Below are 12,651 nucleotides of genomic sequence, written 5' to 3'. Positions count from 1 at the left end.
TGAGTTGGCCAGGAGTCTGCTGTACCTTGTCCTCACTCAGAGACACTGGCTCATGGAGCAGAACACTGAGTCTAGAACATTGAATGCTGCTGTGGCAATTAAAAAAGAACTTAGTGAATTGCTCGTGAGCCCTTCAAGCTTCTGCACGCTTCTCCCCAGCATCACATAGCTCAAAGGTAACAGGAAGGGTAATCATGCCATGTACCTACAGGAGGAGAGAACTGGAAATATTTGGCACGCAATACTATTTTCTATTACGTTTTCTTTTCTATGCAAATTCATATACATTTAATTGTTTTTGTTATGGCTAACATTTGGTTTTCTAACCTCCTTTTAAAAATATGAATATATTGGGGCACCTGGGTGGCTCAGTAGGTTAAGCCTCTGCCTTTGGTTCAGGTCATGATCTCAGGGTCCTGGGATCAAGCCCCACATTAGGCTCTCTGCTCAGAAGGAGCCTGCTTCCCTTCCTCTCTCTCTGCTTGCCTCTCTGCCTACTTGTGATCTCTTTCACTCTCTCTGTCAAATAAATAAATCAAGTCTTTAAAAAATATGAATATACCAAAAACTCGGTTCCATATCCTTAAATCTTATTTGACATCAGGGCTGCAGTGAGTGATTGTAGCAGTTACATGTTAAGACATCTGGCCAGAGTGGCAAAAGGAAGCTAAAATCCAGCCTTTGTTCCACTATTCAAGTCATCCATCCAGGCCTAGAACAGTGTCTGCCCAAAGGGAACACAAAAACAATATGTGGGCTAGTGGTGGCCATTTGGAAGAGCATGATTTGTGGTGACTGCTTAATATTCTCTCAAAAGGATAAGCCATTCTTCCATGTGTTGATATTATGGTGTGTCATTTGTGCTACTGTAAATAGGATGGTGGAAAATCTTGTCAGTGAATATTCGTGTACATATCTAATAGTTTCCTTGCAAGAAATTACTAGCAGTAAAAATGGTGAGGTTTCAAAAGAGATGTGTGGCCTGTCAGCCTGCAGTCGATACAGTCCAGGTGAAAAGCTTAGTCCCACACCCAGCATGTGTGCTGCTTGGCTGGAGAACCCAGACTTCTGACTGTAATCTCAGCCCCAAGTTTCTGAGCAGGGTCTGAGGGGCTGTGTTCAGATATTGGCCTTCCTTGTGTTTGCGAGGCTGCACAGCTGTGATTACAGGGCTAATGATGCTTTAAACAAACAAGTGTAACGACCATCATCAGTGGACAGCGGGAGCTTCCTCGGAGGCCCTGTGGGCAGGAGGGTCACCAGCAGTTCGCCAGCCCCAGGGGTGCCCTGGCAAAGGTGGATCCCACCAAGCTGAGGGCAGCTCACTTACAGGGGACCCTCCAGTAGGATGTGCCCCATTCCCCATTCCAAGATCTGGTCTGGATGCTGTAGCCAAACCCTTCCCTAAGGAGGCACTGGGAGAGCAGGGCACAGGCTCTAAACCAGATCTGCATCCCTCTCCAGTCTCCAAGCGGCCTTCTGAGGCCCTTTGTTCTACTTCAGAGGTTCTCAAACTCTTTAACACACAGGCAGTTGCTAAGCAAAGGCTATTTCGTTCCAATAAGCAGTGCAGAGCTCTGCTCTGAATTTGTCCCTGATCGACGTACCACATCCACTGCTGCCCAGGCAGATGGGCCTCTGCCCTTGAACCGACCCAAATGGTCCACCTCCTGCCTCCACATCCTGAGCATGACAGCTTTCCAGAGCATGAAATGTCTCCATGGCCACTGGGAAAGTAACGTTCACCTAGCACGGTGGAGTGGAAATGCAAGCCGGGGAGACAGACAGGGTGCCAGCATCCAGGGAGTCATCATCTAGCATCACACTTCCATGGAGTGTTGTTGGAGTCCCTCATCCTCTCTTGTCCCATTTCCTCTTCTGTAAAATGGGAATAGTCCCAATACAGATTTGTCAGGAGAAAAGCATTAAACATGATAATGCCTATGGAAACTTCTTTGTCGGTGTGCGGTGCTAGGTCCTTCCCTTCACCTTGCAGCATGAGGAGCCTCTCCCTTTGCCACTGTTCAGGTGGACCTCTGCTGGGCTGCCAGTCCCATCCTTTCTTGCTTATCTGGTAAAACCTGCACCATCAGGGACTTTTCCTTTGCTTTTCAAGCTTTTCCCACCCACTGCCGAGCTCCCCGCAGCCTGGTAATACACTTGAGTCATGTTCTTTCTCTTTTATCATGTGACTCTGCTCCCACCTCTGTTTCTCTTCTTCATGAGTCAAGTTTCTTCAATGAGTTGCTTTACACTCTTTGTGTCCACTCTCTTATCTCCACATTTCTAACTGACTCGTTGCTGTCAAATCATTCCTCTGAAATACTCACAGAAGTTACCAGTGACCAGTTTCAACAGACATATCCCATGGGCATTTTCAAGCTTTGTCTCACAGGACTTCTCCAGTGCATTCGCTATGGTCACATGGCTGTTGTCTTCCATGACATCCCTTTCTCGTTTTCCTTAAACCTCTCTAACTTTTCTCCTCCTGGCCTGAACTTCACTAGTGTTCTCCAGGTCTCATACCTTGTCTTATAGGTCTCATCTCTGTACTTACTCTCTGTGCAGGATCTTATCATCTCTCAGGGTTTGCCTAGCACCTGGTTGCTCATGACTCACAAATCCATCAACCTTGGAAGTCCCACCTGGGCTTTATTCTAGGGAGGCGCAGCTGTACCTCCGACACTTGACATTCAGCATGTCCTCATATCACTTACACTTGCTCTTTCTCTTATTGTTGTGATCACTGTTAATTTTTCTTCATTTAGTTGATCTAATTTAATTCATTAGGCAAACTGGAAATATTGGAGAAATTCTTACCATCTCATACAGTCACCAGTTCCTACCGATTTCATGTTTCATAAAATTCTTGAATTTGACAATTCCACATCACTCATTCCATTATGTGATGTCTCACTTGTACTGTCATTGTAGTGTCCTAAGGGGGCTCCCTACTACCAGTCTTGTTTTCATCGATCAAATTCCTGTAAGAGTGAGTTATCAAAAATGCTAATGGACTACATCAGACTTCTATTGAATACCTCCCTTTTAAGATATAACTAAAGCAACGTCTCAACCACAGAGCCTTCTCTGAATGTGACTCGGGACAAGGTCTTCTCTTCTGTGTGCATACGAGGTCCCGTGTTCCCATGTCCTGTGCTGACCTCTGGCTCAACATTGGCCATGGCAGCTTATAACCATCCGTCTCTCCCATTAGACTCCACAAAACCAGATATGGGGCTCACGTTTGTACTCCAGTACCTGGAAAATAGTAGGTGAGCAATGAGTATTTTCTGAACTTAACAATAGAGAGTGAATGTGAAATTAGAAATGAAGTATCTGAGCAAGGATATGAACAATCCTGGGCTATAGCTATGGTAGAGAGGAAATTTATTTAATTTTTTAATGTTTTCAACTGATCTTACCCAGGACCTACACAAAAATCATCTCTTTGGGTGACCTTTTCAGTTTACAAAGTACTTTCAGCCTATGGTCTTATCCCCTCTTCATGACATCTCTTCAGAATAGTCAAAGGAGGTCACATGAACCTCATCTTGTAGACAGTAGATCAAATTTCAAAAACGTTAAGTGGTTTGCCCATGTACTGTGGCTAGTAAGGGCCAAGTACCAAGGTCCTTGGTCTTCTACTCTTTCTACCTCCCATTCTCTCATTCAGCAACACTGAGCAACATGGGAATCTGGATATCTTTTCATACGCCTAGCTGAAAGTCTGCCTGCCTGGAGCTCCCTACCCTAGCCCCAGTTAATTCCCTGAGACCATTCACACAAGACCCGTCCCTTTTTGGCAAGATGGCACATGTGCTATTTTGATGGGAGCTACTTTGTGTTCAAGTGTTCCCCAAGAGTTCTTTTCTCCTGCTGCATGTCTCTAAGGCATCATATTAGGAAAAAGTCTGGGCTTTTGCCTTAGATGTAAAATTAGTCAAATTTGTCAGCATTTTATGTCACTTGCGATGCTCATAAGGATTGCTTTACTTATAAATGTGTATAAACACATGTAACCAGCAGTATTAAAGAAAATTTTGCAAGAAAAAAAAAAGGAAATAAAAGAAAATAAAGGAATCTTCCGATTCCCACTACTCCAAAACTGTAACTGGGGTTTTAAAATTGTATTGTTTTCATATTTTTTGAGTCTTTGCTTATAAAAATTTTTTAATCTTATCAAAATATAACATAACATAGAAAAAGTGTTCAAATCACAAATAAACATATTTAAGAATTTTGAGAATAAGCATGTGACCAGTACCCAGATAAGAAAATGCAGCAGTAATGGCAACCCAGAAGCACTCCCAAGCTCCATGTCCCATCCTAGTCACCAGTCCCTTCTTCCCCCAAAGTAGCAACTATTCTGGCTTCTAATACCATACATTCATTTTTCACATTGCTACTTTTTTTGTAAATGAAATGACACAGTATATATACTTTGCTCTGACCTCACTCCAAACATTTGTGCAATTTATTCATGTCATTACATGAAGTAGTAATTCATTCATTTTCATAGTGTTGACACAATAATTCTCAGGACCAATTTATCCTCTTAAAAATGATTGAGGACTCCAAAAAAGCTTTTGATTATGTAGACTGTATCTATTAATATTTACTGCATTAGAAGTTAAAACAAAATTTTAAAAGTAATACCTTTATTAATTCATTTAAAAATAACAGTAATAAACCCATTATATTTAAACATAACACTTTTAATGAATAGCTTTATTTTTCAAAACAAAAAATTGTTAAAAGAGAGTGGTATTGTTTTGTAATTTTGCAGGTCTCTTTAATATCTATTTGACATAGTAAGAAGATAGCTGGTTTCCTGTATCTGCTTCTTTACTCAATCCTTTGTACTATTTTTTTTTTGGTTGAAATATATGAAGAAAATCTAGGCCCTGAAGTTATGTAGGAGAGAAGAAAGGAGCATTTTTAATAGTCTTTTCAGAAAATTCTAGACATTCTTTGATACTACACCAAAACTTAACAAGTAGTAGTTTCTTAAAGTTTAGTTGAAACCTTTATCAGTGAAATTTTTGTCTTCAATTACATTAAAATCGATTGATCTATTTTACACTTTGAATGGATATTTTAAACTCCTACATGATTTTGTAACATGCATCTTTGCATTCTTTCAGAATATTGGTTGCCTGAGTTACATAGATCTCCCTAATGTTGACATGCTTCCTTGCACAACATGATTTTTATCATGTTCATGTCACCATTAGTCTTATAAGAAAAACTTTTAGCTGCTGGGAAACTGTTAAGTTCAAAGAGGCAGATACACGTTGTCCAACATTCTAATATTTAAATTTGAAAGCTCAATTTTATCTTTCATAGCAAATAGTGTCAGGCTGCTTTATTTGAGTTGATGGGCTTATTTTGTTTATTTTTAAGAAAATATCTGCCTAACAGGTCTTAATAACTATAATTTTGTCTTTGAGTCATTCTTTCAAATAAAAATGATGTTCTATGACAAAAGCTGCCAGTTTAGCTCATAACTCTAACAATTGCATAGTGCTTTTTCTTGAAACAACCAACATGTTTTTGGGTATTCAGAAGAAGTGCTTTATGCATACTTCCATTTTATCACACAGATTATTAAAAAAAAAGTATATTCAAAACTTGAGATTTAATAAAATGAATATTTTCTACTGTTTTATCAGTGACATTCTTTTTTTTTTTTTTAAAGATTTTATTTATTTGACAGGCAGGGATCACAAGTAGGCAGAGAAGCAGGCAGAGAGAGAGAGAGGGAAGCAGGCTTCCTGCTGAGCAGGGAGCCTGATGCAGGGCTTGATCCCAGGACCCTGAGATCATGACCTGAGCCGAAGGCCGAGGCTTTAACCCACTAAGCCACCCAGGCACCCCTATCAGTGACATTCTTTTTTTTTTTTTAATTAATTTATTTATTTTCAGCATAACAGTATTCATTATTTTTTCACCACACCCAGTGCTCCATGCAATCCGTGCCCTCTATAATACCCACTACCTGGTACCCCAACATCCCACCCCCCTGCCACTTCAAACCCCTCAGATTGTTTTTCAGAGTCCATGACATTCTTATGTGAGGATTTTTTCCTGCTAAGATTTCCTAGTGGTGAGAAATATATAAAATGATGATTATACAGTTGGTGCCAACCCCTTGGTTTAGATTATGACCCTAATTCTACTCCCCATTGCTTTTGGGCTATCAGTAGAAATGTGAACACAGTGAAAAGAAGGCAAAGATGTCCCAATGTTTTGAAAGTAGCTTTTACTTCACAGACTCCTGAAAGGTTTACAGGAACATCCAGGATTTATGGACCACTTTAATAACCATTACTGTAGAATATTCAATATATAAATATATCAAACTTGATGTACCCAGTCTGTTACTGATAGACATTTGCATTGTTCCCAGACTATTCAAATACTGAGTAGTACTGACTAGTACTAAATAGAGCCTGTTTCAAACACTGCTGTTATGAACATTGTTTTACATGCCTTTAGGAGCACATATATATGAATTTCTATTAGCTATATATCCATGAATGAAATCTCTGAGTCATTGAATAGGAATATATTCACTTTTTAAGATACTGCCAAACAATATTCCAAAATGGTTGTACCAATATAGCAGTGTAAGAGAGTTCATTTGCTCCATATCATAATCAAAATATGATATAATTAGCCTATTTGAATTTCTGAACATTCTCATTGTGGTTTTAATTTATGTTCCCCAAATGACAAATGAGTTGACCACATTCTTGTATGTCTATTGGCTAGTAGGACATCTTTTATTTATTTTTATTTTTTTTAAAGGTGTGTTTTATTTATTTGTCAGAGAGAGAGAGAAAGAGAGAGTGAGTGATCGTCCAAGCACAGGGAGCAGCAGGCAGAGGGAGAAGCAGACTTCCTGCTGAGAAGATGCCCAGTGCAGAACTCAATCCCAAGAATCTGGGATCATGGCCTGAGCCAAAGGCAGGTGCTTAACCAACTGAGCCACCCTTGCATTCCTAGGACATCTTTTAAAATTAAATGCTTATTCTATGTTTTCTTTTTAAAAGTTTCTATTGAGTTTTTTTTTCTGGTTTTCTTTCCTCATTGATTAGTAGTTTTAAAATATATTCTAGACATGAGTTTTTTTTTTTTTAGAATGGTAAAGCTAAATCCCTCTGATTTTTTTTTTAAACTAAACTTTTTATCTTGAAAATTGTAGGTTTATATGCAGTTATAAGAGATAATGTAGGGGTGCCTGGGTGGCTCAGTTGGTTAGGCCTCTGACTCTTGATTTTGGCTTCGGTTATGATCTCAGGATTGTGAGGTCAAGCCCCGTGTCAGGATTCACACTGAACTTGGAGTCTGCTTAAGATTCTCTCTCTCTTCCCTCTCCCTCTGCCCCCACCTGGCTTGTGCATGCTCTCTCTCTCTCCCTCTCTCTCTCTCTCTCAAAAAGGAAGGAAGGAAGGAAGGGAAAAAAGAAAGAGAGAAACAGAAAGAGAGGAAGAAAGAAAGAGGAAGAAGGAAAGAGAGCGAGCGAGAGAGATACCATGTACCATTTACCCAGTTCCCCCAGTGGTGCCATCTTGTAAAACTGCAGTAAATATCATAACCAAAAACATCTCAATCACCACAAGAATCCCTCACAGTGCCCTGTGATGGCCATTCCCACTGCTTTTCCCCTTATTCCCATAAACTCTCATAACCACTTGTACGTTTTCCATTTCTATAACTGTGCCATTTCAAAATACTGTTTAAATGGAACTGTACAGTATGTGACCTTTCGGGTTTGTCTTTTCACATTTAGCATAAATCTTTGCAAATTCATCCAGGTTGTTGTTGCATGTATCAACAACCAACAGTTTATCCTTTTTATTTATAAGTGGTCCATGGTATGGATGCATTACAATATGTTAAACCATTTGCCTGTTGAGGGACATCTGGGTTGTTTCTAGTTTTTGTCTGTTACTGAATAAAGCTGCTATAAACATGTATGTATAAGTTTTTAGTTTTTGTGTGAGTCTACATTTTCATTTCACTGGGATACATCCCCAGGGGTCAACCTGCTGGGTCATATGGTAGTTATATAGATTTTTAAAAACACTACTTACCTGTTTTCCAGAGTGGCTGTAACCATACCTTCTTACCAGCAGTACATGAGGTTCTAACTTCTCTGTACCTTCACCAGCATTTGCTGTTATTCCCTTTTAATTTTAGCAGTTTGGATAGGTGTGTATTAATATCTCACTGTAGTTATTTTTTGTTTTTGTTTTTAATTTAAATTAAATTAATTAACATGCAGTATATTATTAGTTTTAGAGGTAGAGTGCAGTGATTCATCAGCTTTATGTAAAACTCAGTGATCAGTACATCACTTGCCCTTTTTAATGCCCATCACCCTGTTACCCTGTCCTCCCACTCCCCACTGTAGTTTTAATTTTCATTTTCCTAGTGGAAATGATGTAGAACATATTTTCATATGTCTAGTTGCCATCTGTATATTCTGTAGTGAAGTGTCTATTCATGTCTTTGCACATATTATAATGGGATTTCACATATGGTGTGAGATAGCTAGAAGTAGAAGTATGCCATAGACATGCATGTGAGTATGTGTGTGTGTGTGTGTGTGTGTGTGTGTCTGTGTGTGGTATCAACACCAGTGAAGTCTTTATTTATGAGGTTATGATTGATTTGACCAACAAAACTTGTAACTGTTATTTCTCCTGATAATTGGTCAGAGGAGACAAGTTCCCATCTCAAATCACAACTGTCATTAAGCTGTCACTTGTTTCCTCTCTTTTCCAGGACTTTGTGTCATGTATTGAGAACTACAGAAGAAGAGGACAGGAACTGTATGCATCTTTATACAAAGATCATGTACAGGTGAGAAACAAGCTCTTTTCCCTGCACAGAAGACTGGACACTCCCTTGATTCTGAAATGAAGACTCAGAAGGGCCTTTGGTTTAAATTCTAGTTGGCTAAGTCAACCATAGGTGAGCAACATGTGTGCTGTAAGCAACTGAGCAGAGAGGTAGCATGCTTATCCTTTCATCTACTCATTCATCCACTAGTAAAGAGATGTCAAGAGCCCAGGGTGGGTGCCTCAGACACTGTGCTGTAAGCTCGGGGCACAATTGTAAACAGAGCAGACATGGGCCTGACTCTCTGGTAGCTTCACTCTACCTCTGTGTATTAAATAACAGCACAAATAAATAGATCGTTATTACTTATGACAAGCAAGAGACATGGAAAATATAGGTACAATGAGAGATTATGATGTGGGGAGAATTTACCTTGGGCAGATCAGAGGCCCCCTCCAAGAAAGTGACCATAATGTTGAGATCTGAAGGAGAAAGGTGTGCAGAAGTATTTTGAGGTTGTGTTTCTCCCTGTGGGAGGACATGTGGGAAGATCCTGGTCAGGAAAGAGCTGGATGTGACCAATTAACTGGAAGAAGTGACTGGGTGACCTGAACTGGAAATGAACAAGGGTGATGATGAGGCAGGACCAGAGCATACAGAGCCTACTGCCACCTTAGGGCTTTTGCGTTTTATCTGAAATGCAAGGGGTTGCCACTCATCAGAGCAGATTTAGATAATTAAAACACTTCTCTAGGTGTGATTTCTGGACAGTGAGAGTAAAGGGTATTGTCTTTCATGCCAGTGAGATCTCTGGTTGGGTCTCAGGTCTGCCTCTTCCCGGGTGTGGAATCTGAGCCTCGGGGTCCCCATCTTGAAGATGGGATCATACTGCCCAACTGTGACCATTAAAGAACAAGTGTAGAGGGTCTAGAAGTGGCTGGCAGGGAATACATGGCCCATGTGTGGTTAAAGAAGTTCATCTTTAGTCAGTGTTGTTCACAAAATGTGGTTAAAAACGGTTGCCAATATCAGGAAAATACAAATCAAAACTACAATGAGATACCACCTCACACCAGTCAGAATGGGTAAAATTAACAAGTCAAGTAATGAGAGACACTGGAGAGGATGTGGAGAAAGGGGAACCCTCCTACACTGTTGGAGGGAATGCAAGCTGGTGCAATCACTCTGGAAAACAGCGTGGTGGGCCCTCAAAAAGTTGAAAATAGAGCTATCCTATGACCCAGCAATCACACTACTGGGTATGTACACTAAAGGTACAAATGTAGTGATCTGAAGGGGCACATGCAACCTAATGTTTATAGCAGCAATGTCCACAGTAGCCAAACTATGGAAAGAACCTAGATGTCCATCAACAGATGAATGGATAAAGATGTGGTATACAATGGAATACCATGCAGCCACCAAAAGCAATGAAATGTTGCCATTTGCAATGACATGGATGGAACTAGAGAGTATTATGCTGAGCAAAATACGTCAATCCGAGAATGACAATTATTATATGATCTTCCTGATATGAGGAATCTGAGAGGCAGAGTGGGAGGCTTGGGGTGGGGAGGAAAAAAATGAAACAAGATGGGATCGGGAAGGAGACAACCATAAGAGACTCTTAATCTCAGGAAAGAAACTGAGGACTGCCAGGAGGAGGTGGGTAGGGAGAGGGTGGTTGGGTTATGGACATTGGGGAGGGTATGTGCTATGGGAGTGCTGTGAAGTGTGTAAGCCTGATGATTCATAGACCTGTACCCCTGGGGCAAATAATACATTATATGTTAATTTAAAAAAAGGGAAAAAAATGGTTGTCAATAATAGAGCACAACATATAGTATTAAAACCTTACTAAATATATTATTTTCTTTATGATTTCTCTGTTCCAAAGCCTATGTTAGGTATATGAAAGGCAGAGATGATAACACTACTGCTGCGCCTGGAGGGTTCTTAAAAATCAGTAGGGCACCAAGAGTTAATAAATAACCACAAATACGGTGATGAGGCCAATCCTAGGATGCCCTACTATAAAGAGAAGAGCAATAGAGTGTAAAGGACCACGGGCTGTGCCTGGGGTGAAGTGAGGAGCCAAGGAAGGGTGGAACAGCGGTGCCCAAATGTCAGGGAAACAAAAAAGGCTCTGATCAACTTAAGGCAAGTAATTTGGTCTAATTATTTCCATATGAGCTCATTTAGGAGCCCACACATGGCCCTGGGACTATGGATTCATGAGCTGTGCATCCTGTACCTCAGAAACATGCAGGTTAACAACGCAGCCTTCCTGGCTGTTCTGTAAGTGGAGGCAGTTCATCACAAGGGTGGAGGAGAAATCTAGGGGTCTACAGGACATGCTGCCATAAAAGCGATCAGGAGGCATTCTGATTTTTTTTTTAGCAAAGCTGGTCCTAAACAGACTCTCCATTGCAGGAGGGCCTTATCAGGGACATCTTCCCCACTGCAACATTACCGACTGCATTGCACAGCAGGATGGGTGCCCTGCTGGCTTAATTGCATGTTACCTGTGCCCTTCAAACAGACCCCTGCCCATCAGTGTCCCACCATTTGTATTTACTGACTTCTCTCAGGACTAGCAATATGGCCAATAAATTCAATTGTTACCGGGGGAAAATAAGATGAATTGTTTAAGATTGCATTCTTTATTTATGAACATCCTTATCATACTTGTTCCATTTCAAGATGAAGGATTTGTTTGTCTAAATGTCCAGATCAGCATCCAGTCAAGAGTGTGAGATCTCTCTTCTCACAGTTGGAAGACCTGGGTGATTTGCTTATGGCTAGGAGAGACGTGCTGTGTGGCACTTTGTAAGTTTCTGCTGCAGTTTGTGAGATTGAAAGTTCATAGGGGAAAGGACAGAACCTAGCAGAGGCTCCAAATCCAGAAGGAAACTATCCAGCCTTCTGGAGCATTAGCCTGGCTCATTTTCAGCAACAGGCCTGAATGGGATTCAGAGAATACTTGAGAAAGCTGTGTAGAGTTCTACTGCTTGAGGTATTTTTGAGAAAATCAGCATTTTGAGGCTAATCCATAAGGATACTTTCCAAGTGTTTAAATATTTAAGACAGATTGTTTGAACATTTAAAGGAAAGCAGAGGTAATCACCGTCTGCCAGAGATAATGGGGTCTGGAGTGTCTACCCTAGTTTTTTAAGGGACAAAACATTTTCCCAGTGCAGACCCCTCTCCACTTCCAGAAAAACCATGTTCAGATTCTATAAAGAGTTCAGACTTGTGAAACCTGCCATGTTCTTCAAGGACAGCTTCACCCAAGTATACTCAATGAGATCTCCCCAGGAGGGTGGTACTGGTGAGATTCAGGGATTCTGGCCCCATAGGACTTTCAAGAATAGGTGGAATAAGACTTCTCTAACTTGGTATTTTACCCACAACTGAGAGGTCTCTGGAGATGGCAGGAGCCCGCAGCATGACAAGGTCACATTACCCAATGCCCTGGAAGTTAAACCAAGCATCATTATATCCCATCATTATATTACCAGTAAATCTGGCAATTCTAGTATTCAGTCTCTCCAATTTCTTGTCATTCTGGAAGTACTGGCAAAAACCATTTCCTGTCCTCTGGCCCTGCCCAAATCCCTCTTTATCTTTTCCACATTATATTTGTTCTATTCCTGATGGTCCAGCTGCTTTGGTTCTGCTCTCTTGTATGCCCAGATTGTCCTCTTCTTGTGGGGAGTCCTTACCATAACATGCAGAAATGCCTCATTATTCCTGTGATATTTTTAAAACATTCCAGGCTTTTCTGGTTAAAGCTCT

The 12,651-nt window shown here is 40.7% G+C and overlaps 1 protein-coding gene across 4 annotated transcripts in view; it reads left to right on the top strand.

Annotated features, from left to right (window-relative positions):
• The window catches only part of WDFY4 (WDFY family member 4), a 268,674-nt gene that overhangs the window by 151,573 nt on the left and 104,450 nt on the right, over positions 1 to 12,651 (top strand). For all 4 annotated transcript variants that reach the window (XM_013063131.2, XM_004765845.3, XM_004765846.3 and 1 more), the window contains exon 40: positions 8,797 to 8,874. In XM_013063131.2, coding sequence (XP_012918585.1) covers positions 8,797 to 8,874 — 78 coding nt within the window. The remainder of the gene's footprint in view (positions 1 to 8,796; positions 8,875 to 12,651) is intronic.

This window comes from Mustela putorius, unplaced genomic scaffold (genome assembly GCF_011764305.1).
Source record: "Mustela putorius furo isolate JIRA1106 unplaced genomic scaffold, ASM1176430v1.1 tig00003909_pilon_pilon_pilon, whole genome shotgun sequence".
In the NCBI taxonomy this organism is placed as follows: domain Eukaryota; kingdom Metazoa; phylum Chordata; class Mammalia; order Carnivora; family Mustelidae; genus Mustela; species Mustela putorius.
This window is presented reverse-complemented; position numbering and strand designations above follow the sequence as displayed.